This window comes from Oncorhynchus mykiss, chromosome 12 (assembly GCF_057628025.1).
Source record: "Oncorhynchus mykiss isolate SJ-2025 chromosome 12, ASM5762802v1, whole genome shotgun sequence".
In the NCBI taxonomy this organism is placed as follows: Eukaryota; Metazoa; Chordata; class Actinopteri; order Salmoniformes; family Salmonidae; genus Oncorhynchus; species Oncorhynchus mykiss.
The window spans coordinates 76285770-76309636 of NC_143033.1; the positions used below are offsets into that span (position 1 = coordinate 76285770).

Consider the following 23867-nt stretch of genomic DNA (forward strand, 5'->3'; position numbering starts at 1 on the left):
TTTCATTTCTAATTTCTGACTCTGAAATCCTGGAGGCCAAGTGCTGTGACAAGCCATTAAAATGTATTCCGATATAGTCACACTCCTAGAAAAAAACTTCCAAAAGTGTTATTTGGCTGTTCCCATAGGAGAACCCGTTTTGGGTTCCATGTGAATCCTCTGTGGAAAGGGTTTTATATGGAACCCAAAAGGGTTCTTCAAAGAGTTATCCTATGGGGACAGCTGAAGAACCCCTTTAGGTTTTCCATAGTACACTCTTAGAAAAAAAGGGTGCTATTGAGAGGTCCTTAGGAAGAAAGGCACCTAGCAGCAGATAAAACAAATACGTTTAGAGGGGCTCTTTACATGGGAAACAGTCCAATCACAGTCTAACCCTTGCTGAACCCCGAGTCTCTAATTGTCAGTGACTGGGGCAGGTCATTCATTTTCATTATTAAAGAGGAAATATTAAAATAACCAACTCATCTGTTAATGCCATTGTCTGCCCACAGTCTTCCTCACTGTTTTTTCTCTCTCCTTTCGCTATAGGCATGGCAAACTACATGACTCCTGAGCTATAACAACTATACTGAGCAAAATATAATTGCAACATGTGACAATTTCAAAGATTTTACTGAGTTACAGTTCATATAAGGAAATCAGTCAATTGAAATTAATTCATTAGGCCCTAATCTATAGATTTCACATGACTGGGCAGGGGTGCAGCCATGGGTGGGCTTGGGAGGGCATAGGTCCACCCACCTGGGAGCCAGCCCACACACTGGGGAGCCAGGCCCAGCCAAACAGAATGCATTTTTCACCACGAAACGTCTTTATTACAGACAGAAATATTCCTCAGTTTCTTCAGCTGTCTGAGTGGCTGGTCTCAGACAATCGCACAGGTGACGAAGCTAGATGTGGAGGTCCTGGGCTAGAGTGGTTACACATGGTCTGCGGTTGTGAGGCCGGGTTGGATGCACTGCCAAATTCTCTAAAGCGATGTTGGAGCCGGCTTATGGTAGAGAAATTAAGATGTAATTATCTGGCGACAGCTCTGGTGGACATTCCTGCAGTTAGCATGCCAGTTGCACTCTCCCTCAAAATTTGAGTTATCTGTGGCATTGTGTTGTGTTTCAAAACTGCACTTTTTAGAGTGGCCTTTTTTTTGTACCCAGCACAAGCTGCACCTGTGTAATGATCATGCTGTTTAATCAGCTTCTTGATATGCCAGACCTGTCAGGTGGATGGATTATCTTGGCAAAGGAGAAATGCTCACTAACAGGGATGTAAACAAATTTGTGAAAAAGATTTGAGAGAAATAAGCTTTTTGTGAGTATGGAACATTTCTGGAATGTTTTATTTCAGCTAATGAAACATGGGACCAACAATTTACATGCTGCGTTTATATTGTTGTTCAGTATAATTCTATCCACATAACTGCTGCGTTTATATTGTTGTTCAATATAATTCCTTCCACATAACATAAAAGTCCATTAAAACTCAAAAGAACATGACAAGTGCCCTTGAATCGCCTTTCCTTCAGCAGATCAATGAATGTGAACAGCCAAATCACAAGATTCTGTTGCGCCTTGGCTTTTCCGCTGGCGCTAAGTGGTTCTATTTGGGAAGTGTCCTTCCCTGTGCCATGAAATTGAGCTTTTTCTTCACTGGCTGTGTGTGGAATAATTGCTGCACGTAGAGAGGCAACTCACCCCAGCAGCCACGTAATTAATGTGTGTGTGCAAAAGAGAACGAGAGAGGAAGAGAGCGATGTGTAGTATCTGACAGGGAAGCTAAGGGTTGTTGGTGATGGTGCCTTTCACTTGCTCCATGCTGGTTCATGGAAACTAGGAAGGAGATCCTCTCAAGTTGCCATCGTGTTGTTGTGTGTGAAAGAAAAACACATTTTCCTTGCTGACAATATTCTCATGTACTTTATCACTTCTCTAAAAGACTAATTGTTGGCCTTTTGCAAAAAGTCTGATTACAATATGAAATCTTGGTTTCCTGGCTGAGGGGAATAACATGTAATAAATTTAACTCAGGCTGAAGATGATCTACAATCACACTGAATAATGTGGCATACTCACTCTCAAGACACAGGAGAGACCTTACAGATGTTTGGGGCCCCGTACGTACACTAGTTAAAAGTCTGTAATAATCCAATTACAAAACCCTACAATGTGTGTATGGATGCCCAGACGGTTGCAGCACAGATATCCTCAACAGATCGCCTCTGAGCAGTGCCCAGGAGGTGGTAACACCCATGCTGTGACTCAGAACCCCTGCGGGGACTCTTGGACAGCATTTGAATTAACAGGCAAAATAGCCTCCACAATCCAGAGGGAAAAAGCTTCTGATCTGAAAACCTGTCAAAAGCTAGGAAAGAGAGCCTGTTCTTAGATGGGTGTAGCATGTATCAACCTGTTATGGGATTTGATATCCTGAGGCCTATTCACAACAGTACACCATACGGCCCACCATCAAATAACACGGAACCCTAAAAGTCATGCTGGCAGTATTGGTGGCCATCCTTCAAGTGCATTATAGGTTCACAAGGAGGAAGCCAGCTATGGTCTTTTCTGAGCCAAAGTCTGGTTTAGTAGCAGCCCTTCCCATATTAGGCTAGAGCCAAAATACCACTCAAAAACTATCTTTTGGTATTTGTTTCATTTATTGTAAGTTTTCTTCCATATTAAGAGATAAAATACAAAGATAAAATAAGAATAAAAAAACGAACAAACAGATGGAAATTGAACACTAAAGCTCGGTTTAATAAAGGAATTAGCCCCAATAGATGGAATGTACAGTATAATAATGAGAGAAGTAAACAACCATTCTAAGAGAATCCTTGCAGCAATGATAGCTGATAAATCAGGTTATTGGTAATTCAGGTAAGGTTCCCACACTTTGTACAACTGATCTGTTTTAGAATGTGATGTACATGTCAAGTATTCCAACGGAACCCATTGAAAATGTATCTTATGCCAACCTTTAAAAGATGGGACCTTGTCAGCAATCCACTGTAAGAGGATGTTTTTCCTCTCTGCGAAGGTTTTACAACCTCCTCTCACCCACAGAGGTAACATGCCTACTAGGGAGACCTAACAGCAAAGAAACCAAATCCAATTCTAGGTCAAGCCCTAGAATTTGTTCAATTTCTTGAAGGACATTAGAACAGTACCTTTTGTAATTTGGAAAAGGACCGTGCATATCTCCAAATGTCCTCCCACATCTTCTCGTTGAATAGTAACAGACAGTTAATTCTCCTACACTGGCTTGACCCCTTGTGTGTCTACAGTAGAAAAGGGCCTTAACGCATCATAAAATGAACTTACAGACATTTCCTTTGTGAGGAAAAAAATCGTTATTTCAAAGACAGACATATCAGGGTTGCCAACTAAGATGGTGCTCTTCAAAATATGTCTGATTTGTAGAAAGCGGAAATAGTCCTGCTTTTTGGGAGCTGATATTTCTCAACCATCTGCTCCAATGACATTAGAATCCTGTCAGCTAATAAATAATTTAGTCTGCCTATGCCCTTATTAAGCCAAAGGTTAAAACCAACATCCAGCAATCCTGTTACAAAATCATGGTTGTTAAGAATCGGGGTAAGAGCAGAGGTTAGTTTGGACCTTCCCTTAAAACTTTGAACTGATCTCCATGCTTTGAGTGTATTATGTGAAATGGGATTATTGCAGCTATCTTTTATAGATTTGAAGCTTCTGAAAAATAAAATATCCTGCAAGGGGTATTTTGAAAAAGAAGTCACAATATCTAACCAAATAGAGGAGTCATCATTTGTTATCCAATCAGTAATATGCCTTAAGTGTGCACACCACTTATAAAACCTCATATTGGGCAGATCTAAGACCCCTATAGAACCTGGCAGCTGTCTAGGCTTGCGTTTATTCCATATAAAGGAATTTAACCAGTCATTTTAACATTGTATTACTTTATTGGAAAATAAGACAGGGATCATTTGGATTGGGTTAAGTAGTCTAGGTAAAACATTCATTTTCAGAAGGGATATTCTACCTAACCAAGAAATCGGAAGATAATTCCAGCGCTCCATGTTAGTCCATTGTTGATACAATCCCAAAATGTTTTGCTTTACAGCAATTGAGTTTTTAAGATATAGAACTTTCATCAGTGGTGTAAAGTACTTAAGTAAAAATACTTTAATGTACTACTTAAGTAGTTTTTTGGGGTATCTGTACTTTACTATTTATATTTTTGACAACATTCCTAAAGAAAATATGTACTTACTCCCATACATTGTCCCTGACACCCAGAAGTTACATTTCAAATGCTCAGGCAGGACAGCATTATGGTCCAATTCATGCACCTATCAATATAACGCGTTGTCATCCGCACTGCCTCTGATCTGGCAGACTCACTAAACACAAATACTGTGTTTGTAAATTATGTATGAGTGTTGGAGTGTGCCCCTGTCTGTCTGTAAATAAAAATACAAATGTGTGTGGTCTGGTTAGCTTAATATAAGGAATTTGATGTATAGCATTTACTTTTACTCAAGTATGACAATTGTGTACTTTCCCCATCACTGTACTTAAGTACATTTAAAACCAGATAGTTATAGACTTTTACTCAAGTACTATTTTACTGGGTGACTTTCACTTTTATGTGAGTCTAACCCTAACCCACTTTCTGTTAAGGTATCTTTACTTTTACTCAAGTATGACAATTGAGTACTTCTTCCACCACTGACTTTCAAAATACAGAAAGTGTCACAGTATGATGTGCTTTACATGGTATTTTCCTTTTATTAATTAGCCAAGTAGCTAACAGCTTGTGGCTATTGGCTATGCTAAACTGAGTTGGGGTGGAAAAACATCCCCCAAGCAGGAAGCCTTTTCTGCTGTGCAGGCCAATTAAGCATTGGGTATAGGAGATTCAGAGTTCACACAAATTCAAAGTTCACACACATTCTGATTTAACAGCTCATACAGATCAATGCCTGGCATTCGGTCCCGTGTGGCTCAGTTGTCTTCCTGCAGCGATGGTTGTGGGTTCGATTCCCACGGGGACCAGTATGGGGAATAAAATGAAAATGTATGCTCTGGATAAATGTAAAATGTAATGGAGTGAGGAGAGATTGAATTGAGTACATTTCCATGTCACTCAATATTACATCCCATTGGGTGGTGGAACCTCCCCTGAGTGACAGCCATTCAAAGTTATTCTAGATTGTCTTCAGCTTGACCCTCATGACCGGGTTCATTCCCAAGGGTGTATGCTAGGATGTGTAAATTGAACTATTGAACCAATCGATAGACAGTTTGAAACATGTTTTTGAGAGACCTAGGAGTTGTTTCAAACCTGCGTCTGATTCTTGGCTCTCCTTTCACATCACACAATTGTTGTCAATCAATCAATCACATTTATTTACAAAGCCCTTTTTACATCAGCAGATGTCACAAAGTGCTTATACAGAAACCCTGCCTAAAACCGCAAACAGCAAGCAATGCAGATGTAGAAGCAGAGTAACTAGGAAAAACTCCCTAGAAAGGCAGGATCCTAAGAAGGAAACCTAGAGAGGAACCAGGCTCTGAGGGGTGGCCAGTCCTCTTTTGGCTGTGCCGGGTGGAGATTATTGCCATCAAGGTCAGATTGTCTGGTCTACCTGAAAGATATATTTTTATTCCGTAGATAGTGTGCACATCGCTGAGCCTACCTTGTGTCATGCTATTTGCGTGATACATTTCGCAACACTTTTTCCCCCAGTTTTTTTCTGTTCGGTTATGTGGGAACAAACTCACAGTCAATTTTATATCTCCCAATGTTTTTAATGAATGTCTTCAGTATAACTCTGTAGGATCTCACCTCTTCTCAGTAGCCTCAGTACAAGGAGTGACCTTGAGAAATGTCAAGCCTGTAAGTTAATCACCGTGTTAGACCTTAATACAAATACCATAAATGTCTATTTGGCATCTTCACTCAGTTGAGGGACACATTTATTTCAATATCAAGAGTTTTGTAAGCTGTTACCAGAATTTGTATATTTTGGATCTGATTGGGAGGCAGACAGTTCCACCTCATTACCTGTTCGCATGTTATAGCCTATTATTTAGAATTCCCATCATTCACAGAAGGGATCATCAACTATATTCAGTCGGGGGTCAGTTTTTTTTCTTGAGCTGATGGTCGGGGGGAAGGAACATGATTATAAATAATTTGTAGACTGCAATTTGACCCCACGTAGCCCAAACAAATACAATATTTGACTAAAACAATCATTTCAAACCGTGCTTACATTTGTGGGCAGTTACACGTGCCTCTCTATTATGCTTGGGAATACTTGGGAACAGATTTCCAAAATTTAAATCACTTGGAGTTGATTTCATGATGTTTTACAGTCTTTTATGTCTAATAATAAAACCACTTGCAGGCCAAATTTGGCCCGTTTACAGGTTGACTTGATAATATTTGACTTCAGGTACATATTCCATCGACTGTTCCCTTTACCAAATAAACAATAACCTGTTATGTTAATGTTGGTGTAGTTGGCTGAACACAAATATCCTTTATTGTTGTATAATTTTGAAGCTATAGCAAATGATTATGACAGAAGACACAGGTAGAGCTAGCTAAATGTGACAGGTGGATCTACCCTCTTCTTCACAGAGCGAATTTCTTACATCCCTCCGCAACAGCCCGAGGCGGGGAAAGTGTGCCTTGACTTCCTGTGACTATATATGGAGACCACCGGTATAGCATGAGTGAAGAAGAAAACATCTCCGGGAAAAATGAGAGCGTTTGTCTGTGATCAAATAAAATTAATTAACGTTTATTGCGGCCGATGACTATCTCCTATCTTAAAGAGACAAACACGTATTTTCCGTCGATTTTGTTGTGCTAAAACAGGAACTCAGAGACGCAAGCAAAAACATACGCACATCGCAACTGTGAATGAGAAAGCTACAGGTGAGCATTATTTTTCTTTATCTACAGCATTTCAACTTTATTTAGTTGCACGTATACCATCTCTATTCCATGTCTGTTTTAAAGATTAAAAGAGCACTTTGCATTATTGATTGTGTGCTGTTTCAAGATGTGAACATTTTGGAGGGGGCATTTCATTGTTTTCAAACCTGTTGATTTGAATTGTAACCAACTTGCGTGCATAATCAACGAATATTTGAATAAGTTGACAGATAAATATTTTATGCCATGGTAAAGCTTATGTGTATGAATGTCGTTTTGTTGACACTTATGTGCTAGTCCCCCTTTAAGTTTATTATTCTAAGAAAAAGTTGTTTATTCATCCCCCCAGAATCCAATAATATTAATTTCGGTTTTAAAATGAAATCCTAGTTAATCATGATGCTTTTGGTTGATCTGTTGGTTGATTATTGACCAGAAAAAAAGTAGGAACAGGTGATTTCATTTCCTCAACAAGATGTTGTCTAATGGTACGCACAAATATATTATTTAGTCATTTAGTTGTAGGCTATAATTAGCCGACTATCTTTCAGAGGATCTTGTGTTCTCAAACATGCACTCTGCATGTGATCTTTTAAAGGATTTCATCCTGTTGTTCCATCTTAGTTGTTCATGTCAATAATACGTTTTGAAAAGCTACAACCTGTTCCCTGCATGGGTCAAGGCAACCCAACCTTGCTGAACTGAAACTCTTATTTGGTATGTAGAAATAATTTAAGAAACAGACAGGCAGAGATGCACACACCTTTTTTTAAATACTCAAGTATGTCTATCAATTATTATTTTCACTTAAAGGCTAGATGTGTGAATTAATAATAACTGCATAGTTACACATCCTTTGTAGAGCATACTTTTCAATCAACCAGTCCTGCAAAATTGTCATGAAGCATAGTTTTCTGCATGAGGGATGTATTTGCCAAGGGAACCTTTCTTGTGTATATATCATGCAGTTGTCTTGGAAACTGACTAACCTGATGTAGGGATGGTTGGTGTGTTCATTATAGCAATCACTCCTGGTAACCTCCCTTTTAACTTTTAACAATACTTCTGAAAGTACCGACGCTCTCTCTCCAATAATTGTGCGATATTGGCCCTCATTTGTGAATTTCAATGAAGAGGGTTGATGCATAATCAGCCTGGTCTTTGTGGCAATACGCTCTGCACTCAGACGATTTGCATGTACCAGAGAGGTGAATGACTGTTATGCAGATTGCAGGAATATGATTTCCTTTTTTAACGAAGCTCTTTAGAGGTAAACAAAAACAAGCGGGGTCCTAAGTGTTCACTTAGAAGGAGCTCGTTAAGTATCTTAAGGAGACAAATAACTCAAACAGGTGTTGTTGTATTTCCACGGCACCTAGAAAGTAATCACTTAGAATTTTAATAATGAATTGCATTTCATCATCATGCACCCAGTGGATGCATTCAGTGAAGAAAATATTGTTTCCTCCACTGAATTTTGCCTCTCCTACATGAGTAGCCTCATAGCCTGTAATTAATCCTGCATCATATTACACTAATCAAAATAATTTAACAAAATGTTCCTCTGGACACATATCGTAAAGTCCCAAAAGACAGAAAATGCTGAATCCTATTTTCTTTTACCATTTTGTTTCACATAATTCTTAGAAGTCCCCCTTGAGTTCTCTTGAGAAAATAGGTCTCTCAATCTTATACAAAGAGAACAATTACAGAATAGTCATGTTATGTCTGCACACTGCATTTACAGTGCTGTATTGAGAGTAACATTAGCGCACAGTTTGATAGTGCTGTTATTTTTGGGTTATGCCTAATGTATTGTGACATGTGATTGTTTGATTGCTTGGTTCTGTAACGGTCACTTCAGTTTGTGATATGAAAAACACGGTTGATTAGAAATCACTTTCGCGGAGACATCATTCTAAACACAACAGTCACTTGAATGGTTGTTCCCACATCTATGGTTACATCTATGGCTATAAAACATTCCATTCTCTTATTGATTGACAGTTTAAATCTGTCTGTGTGGTACAGTTTCTTCCCTCAGAGCTTTGAGAAAGCCTTCTGTTGCAGGTTAGAGACTACTTGATTCTAGAGCCTAGCCCTATGAGTCACACTCTCAGCACTACTGGTGCTATAAAAAACACTGGCTAACCCTGTCTATTCCCCGCACCCCTCTCTCTCTCTCTCTCCTTAAACATCCAAAGAGCAACCTGTGAAAAGATTGAGTGAGAGGGTAACATCATTTCGATGTGTCCGTATGTCAGTTTGGCCCTTATAGTAGGCCTAAGTATGACTATGAGTCTACGGATCCAGGCCGTATTATGTTGGTTGAAGGGTTCCCCCAGTCCTTTTTTCTAAAGAGAGACGAACACACTGTGAATCATTCATTTGTCACGTCACTCAGGATCATGGTTTTTGTAAAGGATCGAGCTCATAAGCATTTACCTTCACCATCATGCAACCTTTCATTTAATAATGAATATCCTGTCATAGTCACCATGGTTGATATTGTGTTGTGTTTGAGGTTTGTGTTTGTGTTTGTATTGAGAATTGAGTTGAGTAGCATAAAGAGGAGACCTTCATTATCTACGTAACATAACCAGTCTGTATTGTTTTGCATATCATGTAATGCATTGCATGTACCCAGTGTATTCAGAGAATAGTCCTAAAAGTAAATTCTCATTGAATAGAGAATTGTTGCTCCCTGCGGTATGCCCTTTTTCATGTGGCTCTCTAAGTAGTTTCTGCTCTATTGCCAGGTAGTAGCTTTGTATAGCCTAACTAGCACAGAAAGACCTTACCCATGCTGTAAAACAGCTCCCAGACTCTTTCCCACCAACACTGACGAATATTCACTGCCTATCGATCTCAGATGCAAAGTGTCAGTCTTATGTCAATTCTGAATTGAGCGCCCGCTGATCACCCTAACAGATTGGCTCATTGGCTGTACAGGGGCTGCTGAGAATAAGCTGCTATCGTGGAACCTCTGATTGTCATCGGGTGGTTCTGCCAAAGCCTGGAAGGGATCAGAGCCCTTTTTAATGTAATTACATTATGACAAAGCTGAAGATCAACATGTGGATATCTTTATTATTTAATTATAATTTTCAGTGTATGTCCCAAAACCACAATAATATTGAGCAGTTACAACTGTGGAAAATACAATTGGATTAGAGAAGAAACATACACACACACACACACACACACACACACACACACACACACAGTAGGCCATATACAGTACAGTCCATGCACATAATCAAGTAGATCTCCCATAGGACCAAAGAAGATCATTTAAACAATCTATATTCTGAGGGACTGGCAGGACCGCCACCAAACATGGCTAAATAGATGACACTTGTGGACTAATTGATAACAACGGCATTCAAATGACATTTTCTAAAAATTCCTGCCCTCTATTTTGAATATGATATCATGGCAGAATCTGTTCACTCAATCCTGAAGAAATGAGACAAAGAAAGCTTGCTGTGAGACTCCAGGGTCCCACTGATGGATACACTTTACAGCGGCAGTCTAGGCTGGCTGATGTCATTTAACAGGTTAACCAATCTATAAGGATGATAATGACATCAGCGGCAGGATGAGTCCCCAGCGACAGAATGGGAGATTTTCTTTTATAGATATGAGTCATAAATCCATTTTTATCTTCATCACAATTGGCATTGGAAATAACTGTGTCATACTGGCTCCCTGGGAGTCTGATGATGGGGTATTTGCAGTCCTTTAGCCTCATTGAATACGGAGCTGAGGAGATGAGAATCCAGGTGTGATCAGGACCAACTTTTGCCTCATTGCTGCTATGGTGTGATAAGTTAGCCTGGCCAGGGGAAGACTGATATAATAACATCAAGTGATTATTAATGCAGCCTGCCTCGGTAGAATTCTGTCTACCTGGATTTACCAACCCTTTTCTCTCCCTCCACCGTTACCATAGAGACCCCTCCATCCCCTAACAGCAAGGAGCCTTTTGCTGCCGGGGCTCGCTGGCTTCTCACAGGAGAAATACAGTGTTGAGCATCGCCATCAGTCTCTGTTAAGGTTCGGGCACCTGTGATGTGTGAGAGTGAGAGTGTGAGTGTGAGAGTGAGAGTGAGTGACATTCACTTGGCTGTGAGTGTTTCCTTGGCACATTGACTCGTCTTTTGTCACTGGGACTTGATGACTGAGACAGAGTGACATCCAGTTGGGAGGCCAGCCACGTCTAATTGAAATGAGCTGCTCACCTGGGAGAAGGCTTCTCCCTGACTGTGATGCTTTGCTAACTGTCACTGGTCAGAGCTGCAAGTGTATACCTAACAGACAGGTATTGGATCTGAGACACAAGCAGGTATCTGGTGTTTGTAGTTTGCTCTGTTAAAACAGCATCAGGTGTCTAATGACCTTGGGGAAACATGAAACGGAGCACACAGATGACCAATATATGAACAAATCTCTCTCACAAAAGCCTCTCCTGCGAAATGAAAGTGTGAAATGAAAACAGTACTTCTTATCATGTGGGTTTAACTATGGTGTCACTGTATAGGAAATAGTGGCATGAGATTCAAACCCACTTCATTCATAGGCAGTAACTCTTTTGACCCATATCCAAGGGGCACTGCAATCCAGAACCTTCCTCAATGGAGGCGTTATAGACATATGAATACCTACATCTATGATACTGTTCACATTCTAACTAAAAGTGCGAGGCAAGCGCACTATCTGTCTCGAACAGTTACATTGAATTAATTCCTATTACAAATATATTGTCTAGCTAGCTGTGTTATTTAATGTGTCACTTTCACTGTTTGAGAGAAAGCAGAACACAGAGCTGCCAGTCTGTCTCTCTTCCTCTTCCCTCAGAGATGTGACAAAAGAAAAACATTTGCTGTCAGCTGATGAAAAGAATGTATATCTGTCCCCTGAAAAAAACTTTGCCATCAATCAAAACCTCTCTCTTGTATCCATGTAATTTCTTGTCTTTTAGTGCCTTTTAGTTTTGTCTCTACCTCTACATTGTACTATTGCTGCGTCTACTAGTGTCAGCCACCATACAAGCTGGTCAGAGGCTGGAGAGTGACTCATACTCACTGAGGTGGAACCTAACATTGGACTTGTTCTTTAGAAGTCTCACATCGTATCACAGTTTAACTAGAACCCTTAAGAACAAAGTCAGGGATGAATTAGGCGTCTGTGATGATGATACTTCTATCTTAGCAGCACTTCTCTCTGCTACAGTAGATGGGGGTCGGTGGAGGAGGATTTGAGAGAGCATTGCTTTAAGGAGAGTTATTGCAGGTAGGTTTGTCACAACAGTGGCCAACCAGCAAGTCTATGATGAAATCAACCAGCATACGATATCAGTCAGCCTTGGACAGAAATAGCACGTACCTTCTGCCATGGGTTGAGTATAATTGAGTTAAGAGGGTGTGATTACTGTGATTAACCCTGTGTTTATGTAGCCAAAGGGAAGCTCCTCAAGTGGATATATCACATCTGTGTTAGATACTGTATATCCAACTATAGTTCAAATAAACACTGGGCTAAACAATTACAAGGATTTTCAGACATTTACTGAACATTGTTGTACAACCTGACACTTGTTTTAGGCTCATGTTCATGTGAATTATTCTCCTTGTGACCCCAGGTAGTGAATGAGCATGACGACGTTGCTGGACCTGAAGAGCAGTGTTCTGAGGCAGGTTCAGAGGAGCCAGTCTCTGAGGGGGAGGAGGGAGCCAGCAACCTCAGCAGCCAGCAGCATCCCTGTCACACACTTCCCTGACCAGTTACCTCACGGGTGAGTCTCACACACTGCCCTGACCAACTACCTCACGGGTGAGTCTCACACACTGCCCTGACCAGCTACTTCATGGGTGAGGCTCAGTGGCACACAGAAGTAACAGCAGTTATAATTGCACACATGCATGTAAACATGGATATTCACTCACTCACCCACTCACCCACTCACTCACTCACTCACTCACTCACTCACTCACTCACTCACTCACTCACTCACTCACTCACTCACTCACTCACTCAGGTAATAATAATAATATAGCACTTTATATTACAAAATGGAATCTCAAAGCGCTTCCAAAGAAACTAATTATAAAAAATGGAAAGCGAAAGCTGTCTCCAGTCAGCCTTATAGGCAGTTTGAAAAGGCAGTCAGTCTCTGGTATGGCTTGAGTGGAGAGAGTGGCATTGATGGTTAGCCAGGGAGAAAGTCAGTCTGACAGATACAGCTACAAACACAGGAACATTCAGACTGGATGAAGGAAAGGTACCTCTGTCTCTGAGAAGAAGGCCTAGTCTGGTGCTGGGGACTATAAATATTCTGGACAAACCCAATATGTTTAATGTGTCCCCTCTCCTCTACTCCAGAGATGGGACCTGTTTCTAAAATGCCTCGATCAGTCTGGTCTTCCCCAAGGAGACATCAAACATCCCAAAATACCAACAGCTACATGCACAGTCAGACACTCAGTGAACGGGGAACATTGCTTTTGGGGGGGAACAACACTTAGAAATACTTCAATGGTCTATCATTTATCTTTAATATCTAACTCTAGAACTTTTCATAACTTTTATCGAAAAAGAACGACCCAAATGAATCCAATACGTGTCAACAGAATTTTCTTATGTTATTTATTAACACATTTATTTGATTGATTAACCCCAAACTGGGATGGTTGTGATTAGCTGTCGTCCTAAGGAAATTGGCAGATGAATAGGCCACAGCAGAATTGACTGGCGCAGGTGAATAAATCAATTGTTTTTCCAGTCATCCTTTGGAGCGAGACTTCTGTTTTGATTCCTCTTCAGCTGAATGTCAAAGTCAAAAGTAATGGGCATGTGAACCTTGAGGTTTCTATAGCAACCCAACAACGTCTGTTTGTTACAGCCTGCTACTAAAATATGAACAGCTAGATGGTTAATGATGGCGCCTATTTTATTTGTGAGGGAGAAAAACACCTGTGATGCTCTTTGCAGAAATGTTTGTAATTATTACTTTGATCTGTTGAATTATTAAACACTGGCCCTTTAAAAGACTTCAGGAGCTACAGCGACCCAACACTATTGAAACACAGGGGAGATTGGGGTTGATTTTCTCAGGAGTGGGTTGTCTCAGGAGTGGGTTGTCTCATGGGTGGGTTTGTCTCATGGGTGGGTTGTCTCAGGTGCGGGTTGTCTCAGGGGTTGGTTTGTCTCAGGGGTGGGTTTGTCTCAGGGGTGGGTTGTTTCAGGGTGGGTTTGTCTCAGGGGTGGTTTGTCTCAGGGGTGGGTTGTGTCAGAGGTGGGTTGTCTCAGGGGTTGGTTTGTCTCAGGGATGTGTTGTCTCATGGGTGGGTTTACCTCAGGGGTGGTTTGTCTCAGGGGTGGGTTGTCTCAGGGGTGGGTTGTCTCAGGGGTGGGTTGTCTCAGGTGCGGGTTGTCTCAGGGGTTGGTTTGTCTCAGGGATGGGTTGTCTCAGAGGTGGGTTTATCTCAGGGGTGGATTTATCTCAGGGGTGGGTTGTCTCAGGGGTGGGTTGTCTCAGGGGTGGGTTGTCTCAGGGGGGGGTTGTCTCAGAGGTTGGTGGTTTCAGGCGTTGGTTGTATCACGAGTTAGTTGTCTCAGGAGTTGATTGTATCATGAGTTGATTATCACAGTGTTAATTACTCCCAATCTAATATTTTTAAGGGTGTGATGTGTGAATTTTATAAAATAACTCATCCACCTGGTCAATTTGTGTCAGCATAACGAAACATTGAAGTGAGAGGAATTCATGTGTTTTTCATAAGTAAAATCAAAACGTATGTATATTGGTGCTTCCATTGTAAATGTTTCTAGGTCAAGCCATGTGGTATCTAGCATCTTAACTCGGTTTTTACATGTAAGAGTCTATCTGGGAAGAACACCTTTTTATATACTGGCGCTGTTGAGTGGAACAAACTACCACAGCAACTCAAAGCCATGTCGACCATAACGTAATTTAAAAAGAATGTCAAAAGCTGGCTAATGATCGACCAATAGAAAACATGATGTCTGTATGCAATGCTCTAGGCTATGACAATGTCGTCCTGTCTTTTGTTTTGCTATGTGTTATATGCCTAGTAGCCTAGGCCTACTATGTCTGTTTTTGTGTCATCTTTGAAGATAGGTAGATAGACAGTGCATTTACTATCTATCTATCTACCTATCTACCTACCTACCTACCTACCTACCTACCTACCTACCTACCTACCTACCTACCTACAGTTGAAGTCGGAAGTTTACATACACTGAGGTTGGAGTCATTGAAACTCGTTTTTCAACCACTCCACAAATTTCTTGTTAACAAACTATAGTTTTGGCAAGTCAGTTAGGACATCTAGTTTGTGCATGACACAAGTCATTTTTCCAACAACTGTTTACAGACAGATTATTTAATTTATAATTCACTCTATCACAGTACCAGTGGGTCAGAAGTTTACATACACTAAGTTCACTGTGCCTTTAAACAGCTTGGAAAATTCCTGAAAATTATGTCATGGCTTTAGAAGCTTCTGTTAGGCTAATTGACATAATTTAAGTCAATTGGAGGTGTGCCTGTGGATGTATTTCGAGGCCTACCTTCAAACTCAGTGCCTCATTGCTTGACATCATGGGAAAATCAATAGAAATCAGCCAAGACCTCAGAATTTTTTTTTTTTACCTCCACAAGGCTGGTTCATCATTGGGAGCAATTTCCAAACTCCAAAAGGTACCATGTTCATCTGTACAAACAATAGTACGCAAGTACAAACACCATGGGACCACGCAGCCGTCATACCGCTCAGGAAGGAGACACGTTCTGTCTCCTAGATATGAACGTACTTTGGTGTGAAAAGCGCGAATCAATCCCAGAATAACAGCAGAGGACCTTGTGAAGATGCTGGAGGAAACAGGTACAAAACTATCTATATCGACAGTAAAACGAGTCCTATATTGACATAACCTGAAAGGCCGCTCAGCAAGGAAGAAGCCACTGCTCCAAAACCACCATAAAAAAAGCCAGACTAAGGTTTGCAACTGCACATGGGGACAAAGATCTTACTTTTCGAGAAATGTCCTCTGGTCTGATGAAACAAAAATAGGACTGTTTGGCTATAATGACCATCGTTATGTTTGGAGGAAAAACGGCGATGCTTGCAAGCCGAAGAACACCATCCCAACCGTGAATCACGGGGGTGGCAGCATCATGCTGTGGGGGTTCTTTGCTGCAGGAGGTTCTGGTGTACTTCACAAAATAGATGGCATTATGAGGTAGGAAAATTATGTGGATATATTGAAGCAACATCTCCAGACATTAGTCAGGAAGTTAAAGCTTGGTCGCAAATGGGTCTTCCAAATGGACAATGACCCCAAGCATACTTCCAAAGTTGTGGCAAAATGGCTTAAGGACAACAAGGTCAATGTATTGGAGTGGCCATCACAAAGCCCTGACCTCAATCCTATAGAAAAGTTGTGGGCAGAAGGAATGGGCCAAAATTCACCCAACTTATTGTGGGAAGATTGTGGAACGCTACCCGAAACATTTGACCCAAGTTAAACAATTTAAAGGCAATGCTAACAAATACTAATTGAGTGTATGTAAACTTTTGACCCACTGGGAATGTGATGAAATAAATAAAAGCTGAAATAAATCATTCTCTCTACTATTATTCTGATATTTCACATTCTTAAAATAAAGTGGTGATCCTAACTGACCTAAGAAAGGGAATTTTTACAAGGATTAAATGTCAGGAATTGTGAAAAACTGAGTTTAAATGTATTTGGTTAAGGTGTATGTAAACTTCCGACTTCAACTGTATCTACCTACGTTGCATTCGGAAAGTATTCAGACCCATTTACTTTTTTCACATTTTGTTACGTTACAGCCTTATTCTAAAATTTAATAAATTCAAATTCAATGTGTTCCTCATCAATACCCCATATTAACAAAGCTAAACCGTTTGTTTAGACATTTTTGCTAATTTATGACATTTTTTAAACTGAACTTATTTACATAAGTATTCAGACCCTTTGCTATGAGACTTGAAATTGAGTTTAGGTGAGTCCTGTTTCCATTGATCATCCTTAAGATGTTTCTACAACTTGATTGGAGTCCCCCTGTGGTAAATTCAATTGATTGGATGTGATTTGGAAAGGCACACACCTGTCTATATACAGTGCATTGCGAAAGTATTCGGCCCCCTTGAACTTTGCGACCTTTTACCACATTTCAGGCTTCAAACAAGAAGAATCAACAACAAGTGGGACACAATCATGAAGTGGAACGACATTTATTGGATATTTCAAACTTTTTTAACAAATCAAAAACTGAAAAATTGGGCATGCAAAATTATTCAGCCCCCTTAAGTTAATACTTTGAAGCGCCACCTTTTGCTGCGATTACAGCTGTAAGTCGCTTGGGGTATGTCTCTATCAGTTTTGCACATCGAGAGACTGAAATTTTTTCCCATTCCTCCTTGCAAAACAGCTCGAGCTCAGTGAGGTTGGATGGAGAGCATTTGTGAACAGCAGTTTTCAGTTCTTTCCACAGATTCTCGATTGGATTCAGGTCTGGACTTTGACTTGGCCATTCTAACATCTGGATATGTTTATTTTTGAACCATTCCATTGTAGATTTTGCTTTATGTTTTGGATCATTGTCTTGTTGGAAGACAAATCTCCGTCCCAGTCTCAGGTCTTTTGCAGACTCCATCAGGTTTTCTTCCAGAATGGTCCTGTATTTGGCTCCATCCATCTTCCCATCAATTTTAACCATCTTCCCTGTCCGTGCTGAAGAAAATCAGGCCCAAACCATGATGCTGCCACCACCATGTTTGACAGTGGGGATGGTGTGTGATGAGCTGTGTTGCTTTTACGCCAAACATAACGTCTTGCATTGTTGCCAAAAAGTTCAATTTTGGTTTCATCTGACCAGAGCACCTTCTTCCACATGTTTGGTGTGTCTCCCAGGTGACTTGTGGCAAACTTTAAACGACACTTTTTATGGATATCTTTAAGAAATGGCTTTCTTCTTGCCACTCTTCCATAAAGGCCAGATTTGTGCAATATATGACTGATTGTTGTCCTATGGACAGAGTCTCCCACCTCAGCTGTAGATCTCTGCAGTTCATCCAGAGTGATCATGGGCCTCTTGGCTGCATCTCTGATCAGTCTTCTCCTTGTATGAGCTGAAAGTTTAGAGGGACGGCCAGGTCTTGGTAGATTTCCAGTGGTCTGATACTCCTTCCATTTCAATATTATCGCTTGCACAGTGCTCCTTGGGATGTTTAAAGCCTGGGAAATCTTTTGTATCCAAATCCGGCTTTAAACTTCTTCACAACAGTATCTCGGACCTGCCTGGTGTGTTCCTTGTTCTTCATGATGCTCTCTGCGCTTTTAACGGACCTCTGAGACTATCACAGTGCAGGTGCATTTATACGGAGACTTGATTGCACACAGGTGGATTGCATTTATCATCATTAGTCATTTAGGTCAACATTGGATCATTCCGAGATCCTCACTGAACTTCTGGAGAGAGTTTGCTGCACTGAAAGTAAAGGGGCCGAACAATTTTGCACGCCCAATTTTTCAGTTTTTGATTTGTTAAAAAAGTTTGAAATATCCAATAAATGTCGTTCCACTTCATGATTGTGTCCCACTTGTTGTTGATTCTTCACAAAAAAATACAGTTTTATATCTTTATGTTTGACGCCTGAAATGTGGCAAAAGGTCGCAAAGTTCAAGGGGGCCGAATACTTTCGCAATGCACTGTAAGGTCCCACAGTTGACAGTGCATGTCAGAGCAAAAAACAAGTGATGAGGTCGAAGGAATTGTCTGTAGAGGTCAGAGACATGATTGTGTCGAGGCACAGATCTGGAGAAAGGTACCAAAAAATGGTTGCAGGATTGAAGGATGGAAGAAGTTTGGAACCATCAAGACTCTTCCTAGAGCTGGCCGTCCGGCCAAACTGAGCAATCGGGGGAGAAAGGTCTTGGTCAGGGAGATGACCAAGAGCCTGATGGTCACTCTGACAGAGCTCTAGAGTTCCTCTGTGGTGATGGGGGAACCTTCCAGAAGGACAACTACCTCTGCAGCACTCCACCAATCAAGCCTTTATGGTAGATTGGTCAGACTGAAGCCACTCCTCAGTTAAAGGCACATGACAGCCCGCTTGGAGTTTGCCAAAAGTTACATAAAGGACTCTCAGACCATGAGAAACAAGATTCTCTGGTCTGATGAAACAAAGATTGAACTCTTTGGCCTGAATGCCAACCATCACGTCTGGAAGAAATCTGGCACAATCCCTACGGTGAAGCATGGTGGTGGCAGCATCATGCTGTGGGGATGTTTTTCAGCGGCAGGGTCTGGGAGGCTAGTCAGGATCGAGGGAAAGATGAACGGAGCAAAGTACAGAGAGATCCTTGATTAAAACCTGCTCCAGAGCGCTCAGGACCTCAGACTTGGGAGAAGGTTCACCTTCCAACAGGACAACAACCCTAAGCACACAGCCAAGACAACACAGGAGTGGCTTCGGGACAAATCTGTGAATGTCCTTGAGTGGCCCAGCCAGAGCCCAGAATGGACCTGATCGAAGAGAGACCTGAAAATAGCTGTGCAGCAACGTTCCCCATCCAAACTGACAGAGCTTGAGAGGATCTGCAGAGAAGAATGGGAGAAACTCCCCAAATACAGGTGTGCCAAGCTTGTAGCGTCATACCCAAGAAGACTCGAGGCTGTAATTGCTGCCAAAGTTGCTTGAACAAAGTACTGAGTAAAGGGTCTGAATACTTATGTAAATATGATATTTCATTTTTTTAAATTAAAAATAAAATAAAAATTAGCAACAATTTCTAAAAACCTGTTTTGCTTTGTCATTATGGGATGTTATGTATAGATAGTTTTTCCCCCTGCATCAATGTAATCAATTTTAGAATAAAGCTGCTACGTCTGATTTACATTGGGGGGTTAGGGAGTTGGTTGTCATTCTCAACTCCATTATAATACATCCCAAGCTCTTTTTTGCTTTTTTGGTTGTTGTGCTTTTAGCTTCCTTCATTGCCTCTCTTTCACAAATATAATTTCTGTCACACACCCACACACGCACACATGCATGTGCAAACACACGCATACACACACTCACACACATTTACTTAAAATGTCATATGGTATTCTCATGGCATAAAAAGCTTAATTTTGTTAGAAATATTGTTTATTCAAAGAAAGGCTTTGTTATTTCTAATACTCTGTATCCTATATAGCTTAATTTCCTGTTACAAAAGGAATGAGCTAGTAGCGAACAACCAACCTCATACTGTGACATCCAACCCCATGATGGGGCTGAGTGTGTTTGATGGTTTATAACTCATGTTGGAATAAGATCAAACAGTGCTATTGCCGCTTTTTTCAAGTTTTTCAAGCAAAGGTCTTTTAAGGGAGTATGCGAGCACACTCGTTCAGCTCGACCGAGGCATGCTGACACCTTAAAACCTTACTAGGCTAGGGGGCGGTATTTTCACATCCGGATGAAAAGTGTGCACAAAGTAAACTGCTTGCTACTCAGGCCCAGAAGCTAGGATATGCATATTATTAGTAGATTTTCTAAAGAGACGTTTCTAAAACTGTTTGAATTATGTCTGTGAGTATAACATAACTTATTTGGCAGGCGAAATCCAGAGGACAAACTATTAATGAAAAAAAACATTTGAGGTCACTCTCTTTTCAATGGGTTTTCTATGTGGATCTACATTTCTAAGGCACTTGCTTGCAGTTCCTATCGCTTCCACTGGATGTCAACAGTCTTTAGAAATTGGTTGATGTTTTTCCTTTGAGAAATGAAGAAGTAGGGCTGTTCAGAACGAGGATTGAGTCTAGTGTACTGTAGTGGTTGTGGCGCACATCCTGAAAGCTCACTCCACTCTGTTTTTATCCGCTATTGAACGCAGTTTATCCCGTCTCAAATTTAATTGATTATTTACGTTAAAAAATACCTAAAGTTGTATTGGGAAAGTTGTTTGAAATGTTTGGACAAAGATTACAGGAAACTTATTAGATATTTTGTAGTCATATTGCGCGAGTTGGAACCAGTGTTTTTCTGGATCAAACGGGCCAAATAAATGGACATTTTGGAGATATAACGATGGAATTAATCGAACAAAAGGACCATCTGTGATGTTTGTGGGGCATTTTGGAGTGCGAACAGAAGAAGCTCTTCAAAGGTAAGGCATGAATTATATCGTTATTTCTGAGTTTTGTGTCACGCCTGGCGGGATGAAATATGATTGTCTGTGTTTGTTTGATGGAGTGCTGTCCTCAGATAATCGCATGGTTTTCTTTCGCCATAAAGCCTTTTTGAAATCTGACACCGTGGCTGGAATAACAAGACGTTAAGCTTTATTTTGACATATTGCATGTGTATTTTCAAGAATGTTAAATATTTACAATTCTGTAGTTTGAATTTGGCGCCCTGCACTTTCACTGGATGTTGGTCAGGTGGGACGGTAGTGTCCCATCTAGCCTAGAGAGGTACTGGTGTTAAGAAATACACACGAGTAAAAAATAAGTGTGACAATCAACCCCGGTCTCCCCTTTATCAACCCAGTTATGGGAGATGAATTGGATCAGTATAACATCAATCTGACCCGTTGATTTGCACTGAAAATGTGACATTCGGTTCGCGCCCAGGCTCTGTTGTAACCGGCCGCGACCGGGAGGTCTATGGGGCGACGCACAATTGGCCTAGCATCGTCCGGGTTAGGGAGGGTTTGGCCGGTAAGGATATCCTTGTCTCATCGCGCACCAGCGACTCCTGTGGTGGGCCGGGTGCAGTGCATGCTAATTAAGGTTGCCAGGTGCACGGTGTTTCCTCCGACACATTGGCGCGGCTGGCTTCCGGGTTGGATGCGCGCTGTGTTAAGAAGCAGTGCGGCTTGGTTGGGATGTGTATCGGAGGACGTATGACTTTCAACCTTCGTCTCTCCCGAGCCCGTACGGGAGTTGTAGCGAGCGATGAGACAAGATAGTAGCTATTAACAATTGGATATCATGAAATTGGGGAGAAAAAAAGGGGTAAAAATAAAGTTAAAGATTATTTTTTTTTTTACATTCTCCATCCCGCCATCATGTTGTACCTACCTACCTGGACTGCAACGAGAGAGATTATAATTAGAACTGGCCCCTGTGTCCCCATGATGGCTCTAAATAATCCCTCACTCTATCACCACTTGGAGAGAAGAAGAGGAGGGAGTGGTAGAGGGAGATGGAGGAAGGAGATAGAGAGAGACTTGTCTTCCTCTGCCAGGCAGGCAGAAACGATCGTCGTCGTCTCCCACTGAAGACTGCTAGAGAGAACCCTGAGTGAAGTCTGACTGAGCTGCTGGACGCTCATCATTAGGTTGCAAGAAAGCCTGTTTGTGTCCTTCATTAGCCATAGAGAGCGATAGAGAGAGAGCCGACACCTATGATCCACACTGGCGCTCATTAATACCAAGGATGCAAATGAGGCATGGCTAAAGCACCAGTGTCCGACCCAGTATAGACGACCCAGGGTGTAAATTACCCAGATGGGCGTCTGACGTAACGTCAGTTCCAGGTCAGACACAAACACACATGGGGGAAAAGATTATAAGCAGTTGTTTCTTCAGTCAGAACTAAATAATCACAATGTAGGTTCTCATCCATGGTTGGAAGGAAGTCATTATATGTTAGTCGTGCGTAAAGAGACATCACATCACAAGTACTGTAGATCCCCAGTGAAGAAATGTACCCTGAAGAGGAGATTATTAACCAATAGACAGACATTTCCTGAGGGTGATTGTATTTTCTGATGACTAGGACTTGCTCTCTTCAAAGTCCTGTCTTCACCTTAAACACGAGCCATCATTATTCAGGCATTATCAAATGATTCCAAGCTCATTGATTTGTAACACCATTAGAGGGATTTTAATTGTCAAGAACATTGAATGTCTTAATTCATTATCATTAATATTAAAGAATACAAAAACACTCACACCTAGCAAACATTCTCTATGTGGTGTTTTGGGAAATACTTTCTGAAGCTTTGAAGCTGCATCCTCATAACCCTCAGGATGTCTATTCATATGGGGACACAGGCTGTGGAAGATACATGTAAGAGAAAACGTTTATTTTGTAAAATAAAATTTAAAAAATGTATGTCATGTTTCAGCATATACCCAAACACATGAAGTATTCCTCTGTATTCATCTGTATATGTTCGTCTGAGTCTGCATGTCTAGTTGCCTGTTTCAGCTCATAATTCACCTTTTAGACAGCAAAACATGAGCAAAGATTTTGAATAAATATTCAAAATAAAATGGAATATTAATAATAAACTGTATTGGAAGAAGCTGTTTCCTAGCAACATAAAATTGTGTGTGTGTGTGTGTGTGTGTGTGCGTGTGTGTGTGTGCGTGTGTGTGAGAGAGAGATAGAGAAAGGGAGGAGGGAGACCGAGAGGGAGAGAGAAAGAGTGACTGACTCACACAGACCCCTATAATTTGTGATTGTGGGTTTTTCTTAATCATACAAATCTTCAAAGAGAATCCAGACATCAGAAAATACACTTACAAAGGTTAAAAGCGAAAGGTGCCGCTGGTACACTGAACACTGAGCCAAAGTCTTGTTTTGGATACATAGTGTTAAATGTTGATAGACTCAAATAACCTATTTAATCACCATATGACTCATGATGTAACCAACCTGTTAACAAAGCAGACAAGCTTGGCATGCCTTCATGCTGCTTCACAAAAATGTCAGGCTAGCTGTCAGATATGAAAGTACCTGTTTAATGGGGCTGACACATTACAAGATTACCATTTTCCAACGTAAATAAAATATCTGTACCTTGAATTCTGTCACTGTATTGAAGGAATGTTTTTCATGCTCATTAATTATATTTCTACAGAAATGAGCTATTTTAGCTCTTTGG

General features: G+C 40.9%; 1 protein-coding gene across 2 annotated transcripts in view; it reads left to right on the plus strand.

Moving 5' to 3' along the window:
* Positions 1-6556: 6556 nt before the first annotated feature.
* Positions 6557-23867, plus strand: part of LOC110538274 (BAI1-associated protein 3) — a 36276-nt gene continuing 18965 nt past the window's right edge. For both annotated transcript variants that reach the window (XR_016485268.1, XM_021624989.3), the window contains exons 1-2: positions 6557-6927; positions 12572-12724. Coding sequence is in view for 1 of the 2 variants with exons in the window: in XM_021624989.3 (XP_021480664.3) it covers positions 12579-12724 (146 nt within the window). In the remaining variant the exon portion in view is untranslated. The remainder of the gene's footprint in view (positions 6928-12571; positions 12725-23867) is intronic.